This window comes from Electrona antarctica (assembly GCF_951216825.1).
Source record: "Electrona antarctica genome assembly, chromosome: 5".
Classification (NCBI taxonomy): domain Eukaryota; kingdom Metazoa; phylum Chordata; class Actinopteri; order Myctophiformes; family Myctophidae; genus Electrona; species Electrona antarctica.
The window spans coordinates 3,644,450-3,670,408 of record NC_136810.1 but is presented as its reverse complement, the minus strand read 5'-3'; the positions used below and the strand labels follow the sequence as shown (position 1 = coordinate 3,670,408).

Here is a 25,959-nt window from a genome sequence, read left to right as displayed (position 1 = left end):
ATAGAGATCTCTATATCTCTCTGTCTCTTTTATGCCCATGACAGTCAGTCAGTCAGTCACGGTGGCCAAAACATAATTCCCACCCATTGCCACCTGGCCTGGAAGAGATAATAATACTGTACTTGATGAATGAAATATAAATCTTGGGAGTTCACTTTGTGATTATACATGTACAGTACCTTGGGTTTAATGCAGCAGAGGCTGAACCAACCCAGTGACCACATTGATGAACATACAAATAGTATGTAAATACAAGTCAGAGTCCTTCACAAACAAAAATGGTAAAAAAAATAAAAGTTGCCAAAAAGTACACCATGATCAGGCAGATGATAGTTAGAGGAGAAATCCACACCCTGAATCAGCCTATAATCATGTCCCAACATACATGTTGGCCTACAGTAGATGTCCCCTGTTCTCCATTTCCCCCACCCCTCCCACAGTAAAATGCAGCTAGAACGGTAGAAAGCTAGTTGTCTTCATTGCATTTTACTGTTGCAGCCACTGAGACCCCTTTTCCACTGGTTGGGAACCGGTTCAGTTCTATTTGGTTCTTAGTCCATGCAATGAGCCAGATCTCCAACATTGGAACGTTAATTATGAATTGAGTGGGCAAAACCATACCTATATTAAATTGTTTATAGGATCAATATAAGTAAATTAATATATGATAACCCTTCCACAGTAGTAGCTTTTTCATTTTTTGCATATTTTCCTAAATAATGCCTAATTTGCATATTGTGTTGTAATCATTGTCTTTGTATAAGTAATCAACTGGGGAAGTTTCATGGTGATAACAATTTAATATAGGTATGGTTTTATCCACTCAATTCATAATAACGTTTCAATTTTGGAGCTTTGGCTCATGGACTAAGAACCAAAAAGAACTGAACCGGTTCCCAACCTGTAGAAAAGGGGCCTGGGAGGGGTGAGGAAAATCTATGAAACATCTATGAAACAATTCAAGGCCAATGTATGTTGGGACATGATTAGGCTGATTCAGGGTACATGTGTTTTGGTGTGGATTTCTCCTTTAAGGGGTCGAGAGACATGCATGGCCAAAGTATTTTTGGCGTCCCCATCCCAAAAGGTTGAGAACCCCTGGTCTAGTTAATGATTAATGCATAATCAATGCAGAGTCAGTTGTTACACAGCAACATAGCATCCAGTAAGAATGAAACACAGGTAAATGGTGCATTTATATAGCGCCTTTTATCCAAGGCGCTTTACATTCACCCATTCACACACACACACACACACACACACACACACACACACACACACACACACACCTTTACATAGATTGTGCATTACATTCACCCATTCACACACACGTTCACACACCGATGTCAGAGGAAACCATGCAAGGCACCAACCAGCACATCGGGAGCAATTAGGGGTTCAGAGTCTTGCTCAGGGACACTTCGACACTAACTCATTCCACTATCGTATTAACTAACCTGCTACGGAAGACCCACTCAAAATAATATAGGAAGTTGTGGATGTTACAACAATGAAGAATGCAAGACGCAGACATCAAACACTTTTTTCCAGGCACAAATCTGATCTCATACAGCATGTCGGTGTCAAGCAGACAGACACACACTGTAAATTGCAGATTGTGTGAGAATGATCCGCCTGTCCTTCACTTCTTTTGATGTTGGGTGTGCGGCGTGTGTGTCCTTGGTAGCGGGTGTTTCAGCATGGTGGGATTCTATTCCCACTCTGTGGTGCCAGGTGGTTTGGAGGTCAGGTCGTACATGACTCTGGAGATGCCTGGGATCTTCTTGATTTCATTCGCCATCTTCAGCACCACCTCTTCAGGGATGTGGTGACCGGGAGTAGCCGGGATGCCCGTCATGAAGTCGCTGGTTACGAAGGTACGGACCACCACGGAGCGCTGGCAGGACGGCTGCCTCTGCAGGGGCTCGCGGTCAAAGTGCAGCGGGGTCAGGATGACCGGCATCTGGCTGAGTCGACCGGAATAGCCGGACTCTCTCAGAATAGAGTGGGCTACAAAGTCAGCCTCTCTGAGCGTGCTCAGTGTGCCTGTGGTCAGGAAGGTTGGGGTAATGTCTGTCGGGGGCTCCTTCACGTGGGAGCCAAACACGTACACGACTCTGTTGACGCAGTGACACATGCGTGGGATGAGTCTGGCGAGGAACATGAGGGACTCCCAGTGGGGGGTCTCTTTAGAGGTGATGCCGCACACGTAGCTGTAGGTCCGACAGTCACCCTGGACACCCACAGTCTTGATGGGCAGCAGGAAGGCATTGAGGGAATGAAGACTGGTGATTTGTATGAGTTTCTCCTCTTCCTTTTCTGATATGCATGACCTGACTCTCTGCAGCAACACGTTGGGCTTTTTGACACTGGTGGAGAAGTCTATGATGACTTTCAGGATGTTGTTGGTCTCGGCAAACTCCTTACAGACATAGGGCTTGTCTGCACAGATAACCCGTATAGCCAGACCGGGACCAGGGAAAGGGTGCCGGGAGACTATTTCCTCCGGCAAACCCAGCTCTCGCCCCAGCGCTCTGACCTCATCTTTGTGGAAGTCCTTCAGGGGCTCGATTACCTTTCCCTCGTCTCTGAGCTTGCGGATGAGCTCAGTATCGTTGTGGTGCATTTTGATGACCTCAGCCTTGCTGCTGGCGATGTGTGAGGCGCTTTCGATAAGGTCAGGCCTCAGGGTACCCTGGGCCAGGAGGACGTCTTCTGGCTTCAAGTTCATCTCTCGTATCACATCATTGGCCACCTTGACGAAGACGTCTCCGATGATCTTCCTCTTCTCTTCGGGATCTGTGGTCATGTTCAGGGTCTTGCTGATTCGCTTCCGCGGTGCTCTGTCGTCCTCCGAGATTGTCAGGGTTGTTGTTCCATTGTGGAAGATATGGGCTGCGTTCACCACTCTGACTTCCATGCCCAGTTTGGTGAGGGCCTCCTTGACACTCTGGCTCTCTCCCTTCCTCATGAAACCGTTATCGATGTGAACCGCTATCACCTGGTCCTTGTCCAGAGCTTTGTTCAGCAGGGCCGTGCACACCGCCGAGTCCACGCCGCCGCTCAACAGCACCAGTACTTTAGACTTATCTACCTTCTCTCTGATCTCAGCGATGCAGGACTGCTGGCGGTTCTGTGCCGTGAAGTCGCCGGCGCAGCATGCAATCTCAAACAGGAAGTTGCGCAGCATCTCAATTCCCCGCTGGGTCAGATCTACCTCCGGGTGGAACTGTGTTCCGTACAGATGCTTCTGCTCGTTGGCGATACCGGCCACGATGTTCCCTGACCGCGCCACCACCTGGAAGCCATCGGCCACCTTGTCCACGCTGTCTCCATGGGTCAGAAGAACCGTCTCCTCACTCCGCAGGCCTCTGAAGAGAGAGCAGGTGTTGTCCAGTCCGACGTTGAACACTCCATCCTCTCTCGCACTTTTCTTGTGTACCGTGCCGCCAAAAGCTTTGTTCATCATCTGCATGCCGTAACAGATTCCTAGGACGGGCTTACCGATAGCAAATATGGCCGGGTCAAACCAGGGCGCGTCTTCCGCATAAACGGAGGCGGGGCCTCCGGATATTACGATCGCTCTGAAGCCCCGTTCTCTGATAGTGACGGCGGGAGTCTCTAAGGGCAGGATCTCGGAGCACACAGACAGCTCCCGTATTCGTCTGTCGATCACCTTCCCGTACTGGCCCCCTGCGTCCAGGATCACCACGCCCCCCTCACACGATCCATTCTGCTCCACGCGGCTGATGTCCAACTTGCTAACTCTGTCGCACAGATCCATGGATGAGTTTAGTTGTATTGTTTTGGAAATGAGGTCTCTTGGGTCTCTCTCCTCTGTTCTCCTCCTCTCAAGCGTTATTCATAGTCTGGATTTTCGGTGGTGGGGTGACCACCGAACTACAACATGACGTCACGGAGCCGCGGTGAAGAGCAAACCACCGCCACCGCCCCAGCCCTTCTCTCTGTTTTTACTCACCACCGCTCAACGTTATTTCAGCTCCGGTGGTCACCTCACCACCGGAGCCGTGGTCACCTCACCACCGGAGCGGTGGTCACCTCACCACCCGAAAATCCAGACTATGAATGAGCCTTCAGTGTCCCTGAACTCATGCAGCTCAGTGAGACGTCACATCAGTCATCTATGATGTCAGATGACTGTGACATATCTATGACGTAGGACTTCAAATTCGGGATTTCAGTCCGACCATAGCCCCACTGAACGAAGTCCATTATTCAGTTTTACTTAGATATTTCAAAATGTCTCGTCTTTGGAATATATTTCCTTAAAAGGATAAATGTCGATCTTGGGATCGACGTGGGAACGGCTTGGCTCCGATGTGGACCTCAGACTTCATCTATCTATGATGTCTGTCTCTCTAGGTCGTCCTCAGACGATCCCTCCATCGTTGCTTCCAGTCATCCCGGTTCTCCATTCATCCGGCCAGCTCGTTGGTGCTTTGAGCTCCTGCATCTTTCTTGAGTACATCCACATATGTTAGTATGGGACGTCCTCGTGACCGGTGCCCATGTGTTGGTTCCCACAGCACCAGTTTGCTGGCTGGGAGCTCTTGGTGTCTTTGGCAGTGTCCTGCTATAGTCTCATTCTCCTGGCTGCTATTTTGTCGCTCACCCTGAATATTCCAGCATACAGATTCTCGTTGGTAACATGTGTACTCTCTGATGTTGAGCACTACACGTAACATGTCTATCACATATCTATGACGTATGGCTGTTTCCACGTTTGGGCAAGGTTTCAGAGAGAACATTAATTCTGACTTCCATTCCATTATAAAATTGTTAAATTCAAGTTAAAAATTTAAAAACAAACAACAATAAAACGTTAAAATAATGATGGTAGCCTACACAGTGTAGCGAGCAGCAATGAATAAGCTCAGACGTAGATGGTACAATGTATTGTAGAGTAAGATGATAAAGCAGATAACGATGATGACTTTCAGAAGTTGTCATGGCAGCTGGCCAGACCTGTCTTTCTGCTCTGCTTGTTATTCTATTAGGTTGGAGCTGCACTCTGCATGTGGGAATATACTGCATTCATGGCAGTGAATCTGCAACCGTGTGGCTGTGAATCTCACTTCACACGAGTTGAGTGTTTGTGTAAAAGCTGGACATTGCATTGATTAATTGATTGATTGAAATATTTAACAGTTTGCAGAATTACAGTACATTTCAAGCACAAACTCAATACAAAGGCTGTTAACTATGAGTGGACGACCCAATTAAGCATTACACTTGTTTACAAGAGGGTCCACCATGTTCAATTCATCAAAACATTTAGAGACGTACAAATAGACACTTCTATATAGACAAAGAACAGACCAATCATATAGGATGTGATTGGTCAGAATGAGATGATGATGTATGATGATAAGAGCGCCCCTCACTTCACACGGGTGTGATTTTGTTATTTTACAAACTATTAAATTGTTTAGTTTGGTTAACTGTTGCAACCCTATTTCAATTAGCTAATCTTATTTTCCTATATACAGCTTTGACGGGCGCTAGCCCCTCCTATATACAGCTTTGACGGCCGCTAGCCCCTCCTATACACAGCTTTGACGGGCGCTAGCCCCTCCTATACACAGCTTTGACGGGCGCTAGCCCCTCCTATATACAGCTTTGACGGGCGCTAGCCCCTCCTATACACAGCTTTGACGGGCGCTAGCCCCTCCTATATACAGCTTTGACGGGCGCTAGCCCCTCCTATACACAGCTTTGACGGGCGCTAGCCCCTCCTATATACAGCTTTGACGGGCGCTAGCCCCTCCTATATACAGCTTTGACGGGCGCTAGCCCCTCCTATATACAGCTTTGACGGGCGCTAGCCCCTCCTATATACAGCTTTGACGGGCGCTAGCCCCTCTTATATACAGCTTTGACGGACGCTAGCCCCTCCTATATACAGCTTTGACGGGCGCTAGCCCCTCTTATATACAGCTTTGACGGGCGCTAGCCCCTCCTATACACAGCTTTTCGTCACATCCATTGTCAATGAAAGGATGTGTCTGAACAAATCAGCTTTTTGTGTCAACACAAACATTATATGACAATGACATGATAATTTACGTCATGTTTATCCGAGCAAACCGACTTTTCTAAACACAGTGCAACTGTTTTAATTCAGCTCTGGCTATATAAATATATATAAAAGGTTGTATATAAGGTCGTTTTCCACATGTCGGACCAATGACTGGTTGGAAAAGCGTACGGACCCCGATTGAATAGACAGGGGCATAGATAGATAGATAGATAGATAGATAGATAGATAGATAGGTAGATAGATAGATAGATAGATAGATAGATAGATAGATAGATAGATAGATAGGTAGATAGATAGATAGATAGATAGGTAGATAGATAGGTAGATAAGATAGATAGATAAGATAGATAGATAAGATTAGATAGATAGATAGATAGATAGATAAGATTAGATAGATAGATAGATAGATAGATAGGTAGATAGGTAGATAGATAGATAGGTAGATACGGTAGATACGGTAGATAAATAGATAGATAGATAGATAGATGTGCATCATTAAGGACAGTTCTTTTGTCAAATTAATTCATGCGGAAGTATATTCATTTTTGTATTGGATGATTTACGATGTATGCCCCTCACTTCACACAGGTGTTATTTTTTATTTTATTTCTATTTTTATCTCTGAGGATTTACAGTGTACTACAGGTTGTACGGTAGGTACCTACATCATAGTGTAGTTCAGTGATTCTCAATCTATACATTTACAGTTTGATAGGCGGCCTTGGACCCCACAAGGACACCTAAGGTTCCTTGTTGATAAGAACCCATGTCCCATTCTGGGCGGGAACCCCTTTTGGTGTTTTAAGCATTATGTTATACTTTAGCTATTGAAAAATAGCAGATCTACAAGCTCGTAGCGCGGCACTCTACGAGCTTGTAGGTCTGCTATTTTTGAAAAATCGTGAAAATGTGGCGCGAATCTTTTAATATATATTGTTTCAGAGCGATTTCTTTTAACTAAAATCTTTGCAACTAGGGGGATCCCTGGAACAACATATTTTGGGGACGGCGGCCAATTACATATATTTCTGGGGGTCCTTGACATGAAATTGTTTGAGAACCACTGACATAGAAACATAGGGTTTTTCAGAAAACTGACATTTTGTAGAATCGGTCTCCGTCGAAATGGGTTAAGCCTCTTCACATGGACTCAAACTCGTCGATTCGCTGCTTAGTGTGGCCCCGGCGGATCTGCCACAGCGTCTGGTACTTGTCTCGGCCGGCCTTGACGTTCATGACGTGCAACACGTCATTCTGGGTCATCTTGGTCTCGTCCTGGGTCTGGGCCAGCTCCAAGCTCAATGCATGCAACTGTGTTTCGGTGCTCTCATTCTTCTGGGCCTCGATGGCACGCTCCTCCTCCTCCTCCTCGTTACACAGGTCGTGGACATTGGACAGCACGACACTGGCCTTGGTGTGGCTCTCGTCGTCCTGCTCATCATTCTCCTCGTTCGTCGGCGCGGGGCCCGCCATAGTCCTCATCTCCTTCTCCAACCTCTTCAGTTCATTCTTGGTCTTCTCTAGGTCTTCCTGGGCTGACATTGCCTTACGTTGCCATTCCAACGCCTCCTCTTCCTTCCTCCTCTTGGCCTCCTCCAGCATGGCAATCTTAGCCATGAATTCACTCAACTCGGCAGCCCATTGCTCCTGGTTCTTCGTCTGGTCAGCAGCAGCCTGTTTGGTCAGCTCTGCCATGGCCTCCTCTGTGGCCAGTCTCTCCTTCTCCAACCTCTCCACCTCCTCCCTCGCTCTCATCCTCTCCTGCTCCAACCCCTTAGCACGCCGGGTCTGCTCGTCAAGCTTCTCCTGGGCCCTCTCTTTCTCCTTCTGAGCGTGCTCCTTCTCCAACCTCTCCACCTCCTCCCTCGCTCTCATCCTCTCATCCGACTCCAAAGCACACCGGGTCTGCTCATCAAGCTCTGCCCGGGTCCTCTCTTTCTCCTTCTGAGCGTGCTCTAGTTTCTGCTCAAGAGTCCTGGCCATCTGTTTGTGCTGCTTCTGTCGTCTGGCCTCGGCCTTCATATGTTGAATCGTGATAGTGTCTAGCTTCCTCCTTGTCGTGTACAGCCCGTAATAGCCGACGCACTCTGCCAGGATACGCTTGATCATGCACAGTCGCGGCACATAAAACACTAAGTTGGAATCCGTGTCGGCAACGAGTTTGATGGTAAACTTAGTATTATTGTAGGAGATTTTTCTAATCTCCTTCCATTGGAAGAAATGATCCGGCGTCAACTTGTCTTTATGTTTGTAGACGTTAAGGCCCAGGGCATGAACTCCCAGCCACAATTTTGTGCCTTTCTTGTTCTTGATCTCAAAGTACTTGACTCCGTACATCTCCAGGTCCTGTGCAATCTTCAGGTACTCCATCATGGAGTCTTCTCTGGAGATCCCCCTGCGTTCTTCATGTAAAGTCTGCATCTTGTCAACCCACTGTTCCTTGGTCAACCTCTGCTGTAACAGGACTCTCTGAGGCAGCAGCCTGTCCTGGGCGAGGTATCCTGGCTTATGAACGTCTCTGCTATGGTCACCATACTGGGCCTGGACCGAGTAGGAGGACAGCAGCATGGCCTTCTCCGGAGGACAGTACGTCTCCTCGTTCAGAATGGCTTCTTTCACCTCAAGGAAGAAGAGTCTCTGTGTGATGTCCTGGATGAGCTCCTCAGAATCCTCGGGGAAGAACCTTGCCCTGAACATAAACTGAAGCGGGTCCTCTTTCATCACGTCTTGTTGGGTGAACTTCATATCGAGCTGGAGCCAAGTGAGATCGCCGGTACTGTCAGTATACGCCAGGCCAAAGAACCACTCCTCCTGCAGACCCATGGTCTTCAATACGTGATCAAGGAGCTGTTTGCCTGTTGTATTTTGCTTCATTTGAAATTTCAGCTGCTTTCTGTCCATGATGGTTACACATATGTTGACCTCTGGTACCCTCAGCATAATCCTTACGTCAGACAGCAAGGCACTCAGTTTAGCCATCTCTAAACGTGTTGTGTTGTCTGGATCCTACTTGGTGTTTGGCATTGTGGATCTAGCCAGATACTCAAGGCGAGAGTGCTGGGTAGCTTGTGACGTTGGACCTTATATGTCTTGGAAGCCAGTCAGTGACATCAGTGATGTCAGACATTTCACATGTCTGACATCACAGATGTCTGACATCACAGTGATGTCAGACATCTGTGATTGGCTGTGATGCCTAATATATGACACGCCTCAGTGGCTATACATGCTACTTAAAGTGCCAACTGGAGTAGGGTAGCAACATTCTCCTCCAGTCCCCATAGTGATTGTATCCGTGGAGACAGTTATTTACCAACGGCCGTAACACTCAGTAGCAACGAGCAAGCAAGCAAGTGGAAGTAAGCCAGCAAGTCAGAGGGGGGTAAAATTAAAATATGTTTTCTCATAACAAGGTCCCACGAATGCAGAGCTCAGAGGAAGGTCCCGGCTTCATATCCAGCTCGGGCATACGCATGTCCGTGTCCGCTCAGGCCCCTGTGGCACCAGCACAGCATGGGTATCCCATCGTCCAGTATGTAGGAGGCACATACTGGACATACAATCAAGGGGGCCAGCTGTATAGACCGGGTGGTGGTGGTGGATACTTTGACTCACAGGCCGAGTCTCAAGTCACCGCCAACGTGGTCTCCTCTGAAGAAAACGTCCAAAGGTCACCGGGAATTGCATCTCACAGAAGCACCCAGCACAACAGCCATCTGATTTGGTTAAAGGATAACTTGGCGGTAACGAGGGAGGGGAGCCTGTCCAGATTGTCCTTGTATGAGGGCTACCTGCACCACTGTCGGGAGCAGAAGCTGGAGCCGCTCAATCAACCCTCCTTCGGAAAGCTCATTCATTCTGTCTTCCCGAACATCAAGGCACGGCGTCTCGGCACCAGAGGAAACTCTAGGTACCACTACTATGGCATTCGGGTGAAGCCCAACTCGCCACTCAGCAAGCTGCAGGAGGACCCTCTGTACAATGTCACAGGGCAGCAGCCTATCAAACAGGAGCAGGGCGTGGAGGACTGCATGTCGGACCAGCCGTCGAGTGGCTCTCAGCGGGTCCCAGAGCAGTTAGAGGCAGCTCAGAGTCAGCACCACCTGCAGCAGTTCATACAAATGTCTCGTGAACTGCCACAGTTTCCCAACCTTGACCACCTCCGCCGCCAGCCGCTCCTCATCGAGAAGCTGCGGACTCTCTACAGGAAGAACTGTGTGGCTGTTCTGGATGTGGTGAAGAATCTCCAGTTCCACTGCGTTGAGAAGCTGTGGCAGAGCTTCTGGTGTCCAACGGTGCCATCCAGTGACAGAGCCACTGCCATCCCCAACAGCAAAGATGCCCTGGCGGGCATCATTCCTAGAGACAGCCTAGTGGCTCTATGCAAATATGACGATGTCAGAGTGTGGATGAGGAGCTGTGACATGATCCTTTACGAAGCTATGGTGGAGTTCCTCATCCCCAATGTGGTGTGCCAAGTTCCCATTGATCGAATTCGGGACATGCGTAACTTTGCCAACAACGTGGAAGGCTGGATGGCCAAAGCCATGAGAGACTTTCCTCAAGAGGTGGTCTGCAGTAAGGTAGAGGCAGTCCGAGCCTTTGCCCAAATGCTGCGTCAGTACATCAGCTTGAACAACCTGGCTGAGGCAGCCCGCAACCACCTCCAGAAAACCTCCACAGTAAACAAGATGATCGCTGACCTCAACAAGGTCGACTTCACTAACATCCAGAAGCAGGCGTCGTGGGTGTGTCAGTGTGACGAGGGCGTTTTCCGGCGCGTGGAGCAGAACTTCAAAGCCACCCTGATGCAGCAGATCTCCGGGGACCAGTGGGCTACCTGGTTAGACGCTGTGGTCTCCCAGGTCCTACACGACAAAAGTTTAGAGGACGCACGGCAGTTTCTGCTCAAATGGTCCTACTACAGCTCCATGGTGATCAGGGACCTCACCCTGCGCAGCGCGGCCACTTACGGCCCCTGCCACATCGTCTGCATGTTCTACGACGAATACATGCTCTACCTGGTCGCGCGGCATGTGGCCAAGGTCACCGAGCAACCGGCTATCGCTGTCATTGGAGAATTCAATGACCTTAGCTGCACCGCCGGGACAACTAAAAGACCCGTCCTCTGATGCCGTGAGTGACCTTGGCGGCAATGCATGCGCGTCCCGAGGATCCGTTAAGAAGATCTGAGCACAGTGCAGCAGCTGTTGGATCTAGTAGCCTAACTAGCCCAGCCCAGCAGCAATAGGGTCCACTATGGGCGGCTGTGGCTCAGGAGGTAGAGCAGGTCGTCCAATGATCCATGGGTCGGCGGTTCGAATCCCGGCTCCTCCTGTCTACATGTCGAAGTGTCCTTGGGCAAGACACTGAACCCCAAATTGCTCCCGATGTGCTGGTTGGTACCTTGCATGGCTTCCGCTGCAATCGGTGTATGAATGTGTGTGTGAATGGGTGAATGTAATGCACAATCTATGTAAAGCGCCTTTGATAATGCACCATTTACCATTTACTATAGTGAACTGCAGGGCTTCCCAAAGCTTTTAATCCATTCTGGGCGGGAACCCCTTTTGGTGTTTTAACTAAGCATGTATGTTATAATTTAGCTATTGAAAAATAGCAGATCTACAAGCTCATATCGCGCCACCGAGTGGCGCGCTACGAGCTTGTAGGTCTGCTATTTTTGAAAAATCGTAAAAAGTTCAGGTCTTTTGGGGTGTAATTGAGGCCATAAAACCTACAAGAAAAACTAAATGAATAAGTAAATGAAAATTAATGTCCAAAAAGAGAAAGTTTGTGTCTCCCCCGGACCCCCCCCCCCCCCCCCTAACCTGACTCCGCCAGATGGGGCAGCAGAGAGTACACTGGGTTCCCCCTCCTGCTCCCATCTGGGAACTCTCAGGCAGACTTGATGCCCGGCCACAAAACGGCCTGGCCAATCAGCAGCAGCTATCCCGCCTCTAGCTGCTGCTGACTGGGGAACCCAGTGTACTCTCTGCTGCCCCATCTGGCGGAGTCAGGTTACCCCCCCCCCCCCCCCCCACCAAAGAAAAGAAATTAATCGCTTATGTCTTGTTTTTGTTTTTTTTGTTTTTTTTGAGTGGTGCAGCCACTCCAGTTGCACAGCAATGTGTGTACGCACGCACCAGGGCCAAATTAGCCATTGGGCCCTTGGCTCCCAGGGGCCCTTCAGGGAAAAGGTAATGCTCTGTAATGGGTTTGAGGCCCTGAAAAAAGCCATTGGCCATTGATTTTGTTACATTTAGGTCCAAAATTTGATAAAAACTGGATAATTCTGCGCACACGCGCACTAGGGGGCCCCCAAAAAATGTACCGGCCCAGGGGCCCTTGTGCTGGTTAATCCGTCCCTGGATGTACTTGAAGTACCAAAAGTAGAAAGTACTCGTTATACAGACTGTTCCATTTCACAAGTTTTCAAATGTCTAAAAAATATTTTAGTTACTTTCCACCTTTGGGCTGTATTTTGCGTGTCTTAAGTACCAGGTCTTATTACTTAACTTAAGACCTGGAGGCGTGATCAATGCCATTTGGCTATTCTTAGTGGCCAAAGAGCATTGACCACGCCTCCAGGTCTTAAGTTAAGTAATAAGACCTGGTACTTAAGACACGCAAAATACAGCCCTAAGTCTCCTATACTCTCTTCCCTTCCACACATCATGTCCTCAGGCTGACTGAAAGGTGAATGAAAGGTAGCTTGAGGTTAAGCAGCGCTTCAAGTTCTCACTTTACAACTTCAAAATAATGGAGCTGCATTTCTCCAAAGAGCTTTACAATGCAATGCAGCCAAGCGACATTACATTCACCAACAACACATCCACATACTGACTGACTGACAGACAGACAGCAGAGGAGACTATAGGCCCCAACCTGCTCATGGGGAGCAGTTTGGGGTTCAGTGTCTTGCTCAAGGACACTTCGACTGAGTCGACTCTCACAACACAGTAGGAGCCTTCAGTGCGACGTGTTGTAAGCTCGTAGCCTAGATCAGGGGTTCTCAACCCGTGGGTCGCGACCCCTCGGGGGGTCGCCAAATTATTTTAGGGGGTCCCCAAATTATTTTCAAAAAAAATAAATATATATATATGTTTTTAAATTTTATTTTCACGATTTTTCAAAAATAGCAGACCTACAAGCTCATAGCGCGCCACTCGGTGGCGCGCTATGAGCTTGTAGATCTGCTATTTTTCAATAGCTAAATTATAACAATGCTTAAAACACCAAAAGGGGTTCCCGCCCAAAATGGTTTAAGGTTATTGTAGCAGTCAATTTATATTGGGGGTCGGGAGGGGGCGGGGCGGGGGTCCCGAGACATTGCCAAAGCATTTCCGGGGGTCCCCGGCCAAAAACGTTGAGAACCCCTGGCCTAGATGGCCTATTTTTGGTTTATTAGTTATTTCAGTATTCAAGAAAACCCTAATGACCTAATATATTTCATAAGCGCAAGCGTTAAAAGCCTCAATTTTGCAATTTCTTCAACAGGTTAGCTGTATGGCTACCAAAACACCACACTTTTACATATACAGTATGTATATACATAAGTGTCATTTTGTGTCGTTTTGGTAACCAGATGTCCCCCTTTGGGTGGGACAGTCCTTCATTTCCAAGACTTTTTTGCTGTCCCACAAACTGAGACCCTGTCCCACATTGTGACTGACAGGCACAAATGCCTTAATAGTTGGCTTTCTGTTGTAAAGCTATCTCATTCTCTCTTTCCCTGCAAGATGTGTTTTTAACAGGCTTAAAAACACAGGCTTAAAAACAGGTGTTTTTAAGCCTGTTAAAATAATGAGAAATATCCTATAGGCTACAGTAACACCGGGGCTCCACCGGACGCGTTGCGTCTCCGTCGCGTCGCGTCAAAAAACGCACCGGTTCAATTTTAATGCACGCGTCGCGTCTCCGTCAACGCGGGCAGTGGAGCCACCTTTCATTGATTAAAAAGGGAACATTCCCTGACGGTGACGGAGACGCGACGCTGACGCGCCCGGTGGAGCCCGGCCGTTACAGAACCAAGTCGGCCTATACCACCCACCCATAACCAACATTTACATTTTAAAACAAAATGTGAGACATCAGAGGAGTTTAATAACAAAATGATAGGCCTATGGTGGAATATGACATCAAGGTATTTAAGTAATAAGTTGCTAACCCCGTCCCCGTCCCCCTCCCCTGTCCCACACAAGTGATACTTCTGTCCCTCAAATGAACAGTTTGGATCTGCTCACCCTAAAGTGTGTAGTAGGAGTGACACATGGATCTGGTCACCCTACAGTGTGTAGTAGGAGTGACACATGGATCTGGTCACCCTAAAGTGTGTAGTAGGAGTGACACATGGATCTGGTCACCCTAAAGTGTGTAGTAGGACTAGTGACACATGGATCTGGTCACCCTACAGTGTGTAGTAGGACTAGTGACACATGGATCTGGTCACCCTAAAGTGTGTAGTAGGAGTGACACATGGATCTGGTCACCCTAAAGTGTGTAGTAGGACTAGTGACACATGGATCTGGTCACCCTAAAGTGTGTAGTAGGACTAGTGACACATGGATCTGGTCACCCTAAAGTGTGTAGTAGGAGTGACACATGGATCTGGTCACCCTAAAGTGTGTAGTAGGACTAGTGACACATGGATCTGGTCACCCTAAAGTGTGTAGTAGGAGTGACACATGGATCTGGTCACCCTAAAGTGTGTAGTAGGACTAGTGACACATGGATCTGGTCACCCTACAGTGTGTAGTAGGACTAGTGACACATGGATCTGGTCACCCTAAAGTGTGTAGTAGGAGTGACACATGGATCTGGTCACCCTACAGTGTGTAGTAGGACTAGTGACACATGGATCTGGTCACCCTACAGTGTGTAGTAGGACTAGTGACACATGGATCTGGTTACCCTAAAGTGTGTAGTAGGACTAGTGACACATGGATCTGGTCACCCTAAAGTGTGTAGTAGGAGTGACACATGGATCTGGTCACCCTAAAGTGTGTAGTAGGAGTGACACATGGATCTGGTCACCCTAAAGTGTGTAGTAGGAGTGACACATGGATCTGGTCACCCTAAAGTGTGTAGTAGGACTAGTGACACATGGATCTGGTCACCCTAAAGTGTGTAGAGGGACTAGTGACACATGGATCTGGTCACCCTAAAGTGTGTAGTAGGACTAGTGACACATGGATCTGGTCACCCTAAAGTGTGTAGTAGGACTAGTGACACATGGATCTGGTCACCCTAAAGTGTGTAGTAGGACTAGTGACACATGGATCTGGTCACCCTACAGTGTGTAGTAGGACTAGTGACACATGGATCTGGTCACCCTAAAGTGTGTAGTAGGACTAGTGACACATGGATCTGGTTACCCTAAAGTGTGTAGTAGGACTAGTGACACATGGATCTGGTCACCCTAAAGTGTGTAGTAGGAGTGACACATGGATCTGGTCACCCTAAAGTGTGTAGTAGGAGTGACACATGGATCTGGTCACCCTAAAGTGTGTAGTAGGAGTGACACATGGATCTGGTCACCCTAAAGTGTGTAGTAGGACTAGTGACACATGGATCTGGTCACCCTAAAGTGTGTAGAGGGACTAGTGACACATGGATCTGGTCACCCTAAAGTGTGTAGTAGGACTAGTGACACATGGATCTGGTCACCCTAAAGTGTGTAGTAGGACTAGTGACACATGGATCTGGTCACCCTAAAGTGTGTAGTAGGACTAGTGACACATGGATCTGGTCACCCTACAGTGTGTAGTAGGACTAGTGACACATGGATCTGGTCACCCTAAAGTGTGTAGTAGGACTAGTGACACATGGATCTGGTCACCCTACAGTGTGTAGGACTAGTGACACATGGATCTGGTCACCCTAAAGTGTGTAGTAGGACTAGTGACACATGGATCTGGTCACCCTAAAGTGTGTAGTAGGAGTGACACATGGATCTGGTCACCCTACAGTGTGTAGAGGGACTAGTGACACATGGCGCTAGTGTGTGGTGTGTGTGTGTTCACGCTCTTTCACAAATTACATATTATATTAGGATTTGGCCTAGCAACATTTTTTTTTTGAATAAAGTGTAATTTTGTCCAATCTGTATAGTAGAGTATGTTAATACAATATAACTCATACAATCTGTATAGTAGAGTATGTTAAAACTGTAACATGTGCAACTGGGATGGTTGCGTTTCGTCTCCCTGCTCTTCCATTCAGACATTTAGATCATTATGTCAAAGGTCATGTCAAAGGTCATGTCAAAGGTCATGTGACGTCTCACTATAGACACAGTGTCTGACACAAATTCTGACCTGAAGGTCAAGATTCAATTTATCCCTGAGCGAGCAGGCAGGCTCTATTAGCTCAATGGTACAAAATCAAAATGTCAGCACTTGGACAGTGCAGGAAAGTTACAGGATAGTTACATAGTGCAGCTTTAAGTGGAAGAAACCTCAGGCAGAAATAGACTTATAATAAAACGTGTGTAATATTTAACATATACTGGCCTGTGATCAACGTCAAAACATCATAACTTGTAATCTCTTAAACGAGGGACCAATATATGTGATCATGTAACTGAACACCAACGTTGTGTGGTATAGATGTTTATTTGATTTTAAAATAAGATAGATAGATTTAGATCTTTCAGATCTATAATTTCAACAGAAAGCAAAGGTAAATATGCATCAACACACAGTTTACACACTAAATAAAACAATTTAGAAATTGGTGATCCTATTCTATATTGTATGATAAATATGTACAACAGTAAAAGTATCATAAATGTCTTTCTAGTTTTAATTTATAGTAAACATCACACTTGTGTGAAGTGAGGGTCACAGCGAGGACAGTATTTATATCAGCCAGATGTCTTACAGTACATCATCATTTACTGCCCCAAACAAACATCAAAGTCCATAGACTTGGCCTCTATGACATCATTTTGGAATGCCACGCATTGGACGGGCTAGCACCCCTCTGTAGCCATCAATGATTCATATTACCAGTGTTGATAGTTTATCGTCGTCGTCATTATAATCATCAACAACATCATCATGTTTATCATCATCATCATCATCACCTGTAACTACGTTATTCCACAGTTACACTGATCTTTCCCGGTAAGATCCTAAGAGGGATGTTGGGCTGATCAGTACAAATCCTTGGATAGAGTGTTTCAGTGAAAGTGTGTGTGAAGGTGTGTATGTGTGTGTTGGTATCAGGATCAGAAAATGACAGCTTTCCTCTGTTCCAGTCCAGTTGGACTCTGATCCTCTGAGCTTTCTGCTTCAGTGTGAGTTCAGTGCATGTGGTCAGTGTGTGCCCTAGTGGTCTGGAGAATGCTACGCATTTACCTTTAGAAAACTGTATGATCATGTATTGACCCCGTGCGGATCCCTTCCTCTGGTAAGACTCTGCTAACACACCCAGTTGCCATGCTGTATTGTCTCCAACCTCGACATCCCAGCTGTGAGTCCCTGAGCTAAAGCCCTCAGAACCCATGACAGTGGCATAGTGGTCAAACCTCTCTGGGTTGTCAGGGAGCAGCTGTCTCGCTCCACGTCTCACACTGGTCAGATCATCAGACAGGGTGTATATTGGATGGGCCGTGTTGGGGTCCAGGATGACGGGAGTGTAGGTGATGATGTCCTTCATCTTGTTCCAGACTCTGAAGGTCAGGTTGCCCAGGTGTTTGACCACGTCTATCAGTGGTCCCGAGGCCGGCTGTGGGTCCGGCAGCGTCAGCTGGACTCTCTCCATGGTGGTCTTGTAGTTCTTCAGGAATGAGACGTGTTCTGCTTTCAGCTGCTCCTCTGTGGCTCTGATGTTGTTTGAAACGGTTGATATGTCTCTGTTCAGATACTCCATCTTCTTCTTCATCCTCTGGCTCTTCTGCTGCTCTTCCTCCCTCAGTACAGCGATCCTGTTCTTCTCTTCCTCTTCTAGGAACTGATGCATCTTCTTAAACTGCTCCTTCATCTGCGTCTCTGTGTGTCGGGCCTGGACCTTAAGGTGTTCTGCTGTTTGGTCACACTTTGTTTTCACTTCATTGAAGACCAATAGCTTCTCCCGTAAAGGCTTCAGTGATTTCTGGACTTTCTCCTTGTGATCGACTGCGGCTTCATCGATGGGACTGAAACGGTGGTTGGCGTGTTTTTTAGAATCTCGACACACAACGCACACTGCCTCGTGACATTCCAGACAGAACAGTTTGAGTTTCTCAGCGTGCAGACCACAGAGACCCTCGACCTCAGACCCTGTTGACGCTCTCTGCTGTCTCTCCTGTACGAAGGTCTCACACAGGTTCTTCAGAGCCAGGTTTATGGGTCTATCCATTGACTGTCTCTTCCTACAAATTGGACACTCCTTTATTTCCTTCTCTCGCCACCATTCCTGCAGGCAGTCTTTGCAGAAGCTGTGGCTACACGAAAGGAGGACAGGATCTTTAAAGATGTCGTGACACACGGGACATGAAAAATCCTCTTCCGAGAAAGACACCTTGGAAGCCATTTTGTCTTTTGACGTTTTGAGTGAAGCTACGAACACTCAAGCCAGGAAATCAGCCAGTCCCTACAGTATATATACAATGTTCCCTGAAGTCTAATTTCACTGTGAATCGTGGTTGTATTATAAAGTCCAGTCAGCTGTTGGTTGTTCCAGTGTTCTGTATTCAGCAGGTTGTGGTTTGGGGCAGTATTCCCTCCTGTAGCTGTGGATAGAAAGACCGTCTGTTTGATCTGAAGTTGAATCTTATCGTCTGAGATGAGTCCGACAAGAGGCGGAACCGTGGAAACACACACACACACACACACACACACACACACACACACACACACACACACACACACACACGTTTGGGAATTCTCAAGGCGTGTTTGTTTGTGGGCAAAGTTGGTAAACCGGTAAATCGTGTATAAGGAGGACAATGTCTGTCGCTTGTAAAACAACAGTAAAAGAACAGATCTAATAAAGCTCGATCTGTGAGCTTATAGATCTTTTTCTGACGAGTGACAGCATACTAATATATGGTAGGCTGTCAAGAAACTGGTCTGTACCTGGTTACCATGACAACGGTGGGTTGTTGTGGGAGAATGGGAGGAGATAGCACAAGTAAGACGCGCGAACGCGGGAAGCGAACGCAGCTCGTAAATTGCAAAAACAACAATTAGAATCAATTACGTAATTTTTTTAAGGTTTTTTTTTAAGTTCTCTTTTTTTGTGTTTAAGATTTTTTTTAAGTTAAGTTTTTTTTTAAGTTAAGTTTTTTTTAAAGTTTTTCCTTTTAAAGTTTTTCCTTTTTAAGTTATTTTTTTAAGTTAAGCTTTTGTTTAAGTTAAGTTTTGTGTGTGCGTGTGTGCGTGTTACGTTTTTTTTTTTTAAGTTAAGTTTGTTTTTAAGTTAAGTTTTGTGTGTGTGTGTGCGTGCGTGTTTTTCCTTTAAGTTTTTTTTTTAAGTTAAGTTTTTTTTTAAGTTAAGTTTTTTTTAAGTTAAGTTTTGTGTGTGTGCGTGCGTGTTTTTCCTTTTTAAGTTTTTTTTTTAAGTTAAGTTTTTTTTTAAGTTAAGTTTTTTTTTAAGTTAAGTTTTGTGTGTGTGCGTGCGTGTTTTTCCTTTTTAAGTTTTTTTTTAAGTTAAGTTTTTTTTTAAGTTACGTTTTTTTTTAAGTTAAGTTTTTTTTAAGTTAAGTTTTGTGTGTGTGTGTGTGTGTGTGATACAGCTGCGCCCTCTGGTGGTGGGCGGGTGGTGTTACAGCGTGACACACAGACACACAGACGTGATCTGCTGGTATAGTAAATGCTCACTGCGTTCGCAATAATCCAGCCACTCTAAAGTTACACACACACACACGCGCACACAACACACACACACACACACGCGCACGCGAGCGCTTACACACACACACACACACACACACACACACACGTGTGCGTGCGCGGGAGTGTGCGCGTGTGCAGGAGTGTACACACCCACACACACACACACACACACACACACACACACACACACACACACACACACACGCACACACACAATGTGTACAATTGGAATTTGACCATTCAAGGTGCTTTACAATGTGCACCTTAAATAATTAACCCTTGTTGTACAAGCTAGACAACAAAGACAGCAGAGATATACAGTCAAGTCACCTGCTTTATTTTATTTTTATTTTACATTTTGGATGCATGGATGCATGGGGGAAAGGCTGTGGTAAATGATGCATGGATGCATGGATGGATGGATGCATGGATGCATGGATGCATGGGGGAAAGGCTGTGGTAAATGATGCATGGATGGATGCATGGATGCATGGATGCATGGATGCATGGGGGAAAGGCTGTGGTAAATGATGCATGGATGCATGGATGCATGGATGCATGGATGCATGGATGGATGGATGCATGGATGCATGGGGGAAAGGCTGTGGTAAATGATGCATGGATGCATGGGGGAAAGGCTGTGGTAAATGATGCATGGATGCATGGGGGAAAGGCTGTGGTAAATGATGCATGGATGCATGGGGGAAAGGCTGTGGTAAATGATGCATGGATGCATGGGGGAAAGGCTGTGGTAAATGATTCATGGATGCATGGGGGAAAGGCTGTGGTAAATGATGCATGGATGCATGGGGGAAAGGCTGTGGTAAATGATGCATGGATGCATGGGGGAAAGGCTGTGGTAAATGATGCATGGATGCATGGGGGAAAGGCTGTGGTAAATGATGCATGGATGCATGGGGGAAAGGCTGTGGTAAATGATGCTTATCATTAATGCCATGTGTCAGTTATGTTTGCACAACAGGGTCAAAGGCCTAATCTAATGTATATGGGGCCTGCAAGATCTACAAGCTCACAACGTGTCAGTGTTTTGAGCTTGTAGATCTGCTGTTTTGCACCACACAGCTGAGTAGAAATCAGGCATTTCAATGCCAAATACATTTTAGTCGACAAAATCAACTGTAGATTTAGTCGCTTAAAATCTTATGATATTTAGGCGACTAAAACTAGACTAAAGCTAATACTTTTCAGGTGACTGAAATTGAAATATGACCCCAAAAAAAGACTAAAACTAGTGTTCAACACTATACTCAAGTGGTTAGTTTCCATTCTTCATTCATTGAATACTGTAGTTCTTTCCCTGGTTCAGTGTAGTCCAGGCAGCACATTGGATACTGTAGTTCTTTCCCTGGTTCAGTGTAGTCCACGCAGCACATTGGATACTGTAGTTCTTTCCCTGGTTCAGTGTAGTCCACGCAGCACATTGGATACTGTAGTTCTTTCCCTGGTTCAGTGTAGTCCACGCAGCACATTGGATACTGTAGTTCTTTCCCTGGTTCAGTGTAGTCCAGGCAGCACATTGGATACTGTAGTTCTTTCCCTGGTTCAGTGTAGTCCAGGCAGCACATTGGATACTGTAGTTCTTTCCCTGGTTCAGTGTAGTCCAGGCAGCACATTGGATACTGTAGTTCTTTCCCTGGTTCAGTGTAGTCCACGCAGCACATTGAATACTGTAGTTCTTTCCCTGGTTCAGTGTAGTCCACGCAGCACATTGGATACTGTAGTTCTTTCCCTGGTTCAGTGTAGTCCAGGCAGCACATTGTAGTTTTAGTCATAAAACTACAATCATCTTGCGCCACCCTTATCCCTTATCCCTAAACTTATTTGCCTTTTTTGAAAATAAATTTAAAATAGTTCAACTAGCTCAACTGTAAAACGCTGTTACGCTCTGGATTAAGAGCGTCTGCTAAATTGTAAATTGCTGTAATGTAGAATTGCTCCGTTACAATCAAAGCAAAAGTCCTGATTTACTTCAGTAAACGTACAGAAGTATTGGCATCAAGATGTACTCAGGGCCAAATTAGCCATTGGGCCAATGGGGCTGTGGCCCAGGGGCCCTTCAGGGAAAATGTAATGCTCTGTAATGGGTTTGAGGCCCTGAAAAAAGCCATTGGCCATTGATTTTGTTACATTTAGGTAAAGAATTTGATAAAAACTGGAAAATTCTGCGCGCACGCGCACTAGGGGCCCCCCACTAAATGTACCGGCCCAGGGGCCCTTGTGCTGGTTAATCCGTCCCTGGCACGCACGCAAGCATGCACCCGCATGCACGCACGTCGCACACACGCACGCACGCAAGCACGCACGCACACACACACACACACACGCACACGCACAGTCACACACACACACACGCACACGCACACGCATAGAGAGGCCAGGGAGGAGGGCTTGTGCAGTACAGTATAGTACAGTAGTACAGCACCTCTCAGTTCAGATGGGTCTGATTTATTTTTCTTTGTCATGGATGGCATCAGGTGCAAACTAATCTGTCAGCTCCATATATGGGCACAAAAGGGGTCATGTCCATATTTGGGTATATACTGATGACATCTCGGGCATAAAAGGCACAAGGACTGACAGATACAGAGATCTCTATATATGGGCATATCAGTCGGATAGAACCTCAATCTAGTTCCTGAAATGGTGAACATAGATTTTCCGTGCTTAGATGTGCCATGCAACTTTCCTTATATGGCGCTGAAATGAACCATGGCCTGGTAGGCCATCGTCCAAGGCCTACCAGGGAGGCCTGAGGCCTACCAGGGCGGCCTGAGGCCTACCAGGGCGGCCTGAGGCCTACCAGGGCGGCCTGAGGCCTACCAGGGCGGCCTGAGGCCTACCAGGCCAGCCTGAGGCCTACCAGGGCGGCCTGAGGCCTACCAGGGCGGCCTGAGACCTACCAGGCTAGCCTGAGGCCTACCAGGCTCGCCTGACCGGTCAATAAATGAATGCCGAATGCATCTCTGATGTCATCAGTATATAATCATTGTTATATTGGTAGGATCGGCAGTTCTTCTCGACAATCAAACTCCATGGATCAACGGTTCTGCGGACAACCACCGACCGATACACCGTCTTCACGCCGGAACCTCTGCGATACGTGTGCTGAAGTCGATCGACCGGACGGTTTCTCAGGACAGATATGCACACTGGCATGCACTCCGTGGTCAAAGATTTGTGTAATTCATTCACACATTGGTAATACTATAATAGGAATATATTATATAATGGTATCAGAGTTTGAGGCACATGCGATTCGCAACCTATACGTCATGACTTGGTGGACAGATTGAGTACTTAAACTGTAAACCACTTCAACTATACCATGGTTTAAGAGTGTGGTCGCCTTCAGCAGTGACTTTTCATTGGTTTAAGAGTGTGGTCCCCTTCAGCAGTGACGTTTCATTGGTTTAAGAGTGTGGTCCCCTTCAGCAGTGACTTTTCATTGGTTTAAGAGTGTGGTCGCCGTCAGCAGTGACGTTTCATTGGTTTAAGAGTGTGGTCACCTTCAGCAGTGACTTTTCATTGGTTTAAGAGTGTGGTCGCCTTCAGCAGTGACTTTTCATCGGGAATCCATGGCGACAGATTCCTCCCTCCTTGATCCCGGGTCGGAGCATCAACCACAGGAGGAGCTGTTACTGACGTCGGGGGGAAGGACGACAGGTGAGAACCCAGCAGACTCCACAGTTATCCAACCATGTCCTGGTATGTGTGTCAAAACCCGATCCCAGCCAGGCAACCAGAAGGTCTTCATCAACATCTGTCAATCAACCTCAATCCCTCCCCCTCTGAAACTATCAAGGGAGGACCTCGTGGAGCTCCTCAAATCAGAAGACACCAACTACCGATTTCCCATGAGCCTTGGCGAGCCGCACGCAGAAATTGACAGCAGTTCCTCGGGTTGTACGGCCTATGATGTCGTCGTCAACCAAGATTTCTTCGTGAGGTGTCAGAAAGATTCTCTGTTTCTCCGTTTCCTCATCCTGGTGTCCGTAGAGGCGTTAGAGAAGAAATACAACTTGGAACTCGACAGAGACTGGAATGTTCTGACGAACAGGAAGTCATTTGGATCTGTGAGCGAGCAGAACATCCGCACCAAGAGCCGACCGGTCATCGAAGAACTACTTCCACCGGATGCCCCTAATCCTGTCCCGGCCAAAAGACCCCAGTTCAGTTTGTTAGCGGAGCCCCCTGTTGGCGAACCAGAGTACCTCATCGCTGAGATACAACTACCTGGGGTGTCGTCGTGTACCTGTCTGATCCTGGATGTAGGCGAGGATCGTCTCGTTCTGTCAGCTCGTCCTTCTCTCTTTCACCTGGACGTCTTCCATCCTCTCCTCGTTGACCAAGAGAACAGCCTGGCCCAGTACAACACACACACACACATTCTGACAGTTACCATGCCTGTTGTGTCTTCATGAAGTCTGATTATTTACAATTGTATATGTTTTATCACTGCTCTATATACGTACACGCCATTTTGGAAAGAACTTGGGGACTCCTTCACGGGTAGCCTACCGTGTTACTGATGATAAATGGTGCATTTATATAGTGCCTTTATCCAAGGCGCTTTACATAGATTCTGCATTACATTCACACACACATTCACACACCGATGGCGGTGGAAACCATGCAAGGAGCATTCAGTGATTTGGGTGATTTGGAAAACCCCCCGGTCCGCCCCAGTAACAAGATGCACTACAGTGGGGGGACACGCGACAGGCCAACAGCACACACACCAAGGCCCGCCCCCGCTCGATCATGATTGGCGGAAGGCCCCTCTCTATCCTTATTGGATGAAGGCTGGGCCACCTATAGCCAAAAACGAAACCTATGTTTTTTTGACTCCCTGGGGTCATGGGGACAGGGAGGAACTCCTTATATGGTCAGCACACTAAACAAAACTAAAACATAAGTGAAATTTTAATTAAGGGAAATCACTGAATATATTTAAATTCCCATTTACAATGAATGGAGAATTTTACATCATAGTGTCTGAGCAAATAGGCGTAGTGTCTATTTTACATCATGATGATGTATGATGATAAGACTGCCCCTCACTTCACACAGGTGTGATTTTTTTGTTTGAACAGCTGGTCACTTATTTGAAGCTAATAATTAGATTGGTTCCTGTTGGGAGCGATGCAAGTCAGGAACGATGCATGTTGAAAATGCACCCACCCAGTTATGCAATAGCCTACCCATTGTACCCATGTCAGAGTACCCGTTGTATATGGAGATCTCTATATCTGTTTGTCCATGTATCTGTTTGTCCCCTGTTATGCCCATATATGAAGATCCCTGATGTCATCAGGGGGAGATACGTTAACTACAGATGCACAGAGATGTTGTTCCTTTATAGTTATACCGTAGATTAGATGGGCCATTAATACCATGGGCAAGTGAATTAAGCATGCAGGGTCATAACTTCATCTTCTTTAGGCCTGACGTCGAAATAGAAAAAAACGTTCGCTCTGAAAGAATATATACCTATTCAAAGACTTGTGCCGCATTTTTACGATTTTTCAAAAATAGCAGACTTACAAGTTCATAGCGCGCCACTCGGTGGCGCGCTATGAGCTTGTAGATCTGCTATTTTTCAATAGCTAAAGTATAACAGAATGCTTGAAACAGCAATATTTATTATTATTACCTAGAGAGAGAGAGAGAGAGAGAGAGATTATTGTGGGCTTGCTTGTTATCGTACATCTTTATTCCCGTGCCCGTTTTCCTGCTGGTCCGTGATGTCATGTGGGTCAACCAATAGGAAGACAGATGGACCTCTTGTGGGTCAATACATCATCATAGCGAGCTATACCTGAGCTCACACTGTTTCTTCAGGAACAGTATTTTATACTTAGTGTGGTTGCCGAAGGCAAACAGACTATTGTTATTGGTCTTTCTGTTCTCTCCCCCGATTGGACGACGATTGCATCATTGTCAAGCACATTGTCACGTCACAAAACACCTAGACCAGGCGTCTCTTCCGGATTTTTAAACAGCTTAATTGTGGATGGAGAGACGCCTGCTCTAGGTGTTTTCCTGCTCTAGGTG

General features: G+C 46.7%; 5 protein-coding genes across 5 annotated transcripts; 2 read left to right on the top strand and 3 right to left on the bottom strand.

Moving 5' to 3' along the window:
• Nucleotides 1-1,711: 1,711 nt before the first annotated feature.
• On the bottom strand, nt 1,712-3,784 carry LOC306923392 (GMP synthase [glutamine-hydrolyzing]-like; the record flags this gene model as incomplete). Its single annotated transcript, XM_079501453.1, has 1 exon — nt 1,712-3,784. The coding sequence occupies one exon, from the start codon at nt 3,782-3,784 to the stop codon at nt 1,712-1,714; it is 2,073 nt and encodes a 690-aa protein (XP_079357579.1).
• Nucleotides 3,785-7,201: 3,417 nt separating this feature from the next.
• On the bottom strand, nt 7,202-9,040 carry LOC306923241 (radixin-like; the record flags this gene model as incomplete). The annotated part of the gene is made up of 1 exon (XM_079501273.1): nt 7,202-9,040. The coding sequence occupies one exon, from the start codon at nt 9,038-9,040 to the stop codon at nt 7,202-7,204; it is 1,839 nt and encodes a 612-aa protein (XP_079357399.1).
• Nucleotides 9,041-9,483: 443 nt separating this feature from the next.
• LOC306923240 (DNA-binding protein RFX2-like) lies at nt 9,484-11,193 on the top strand (the record flags this gene model as incomplete). Its single annotated transcript, XM_079501272.1, has 1 exon — nt 9,484-11,193. One exon carries the CDS (start codon nt 9,484-9,486, stop codon nt 11,191-11,193), a length of 1,710 nt encoding a protein of 569 aa, XP_079357398.1.
• A 5,968-nt stretch (nt 11,194-17,161) lies between these two features.
• LOC306923239 (E3 ubiquitin-protein ligase TRIM35-like) lies at nt 17,162-18,580 on the bottom strand (the record flags this gene model as incomplete). Its single annotated transcript, XM_079501271.1, has 1 exon — nt 17,162-18,580. The coding sequence occupies one exon, from the start codon at nt 18,578-18,580 to the stop codon at nt 17,162-17,164; it is 1,419 nt and encodes a 472-aa protein (XP_079357397.1).
• Nucleotides 18,581-23,480: 4,900 nt separating this feature from the next.
• Nucleotides 23,481-24,326, top strand: LOC306923238 (PIH1 domain-containing protein 1-like; the record flags this gene model as incomplete). The annotated part of the gene is made up of 1 exon (XM_079501270.1): nt 23,481-24,326. One exon carries the CDS (start codon nt 23,481-23,483, stop codon nt 24,324-24,326), a length of 846 nt encoding a protein of 281 aa, XP_079357396.1.
• Nucleotides 24,327-25,959: the final 1,633 nt, after the last annotated feature.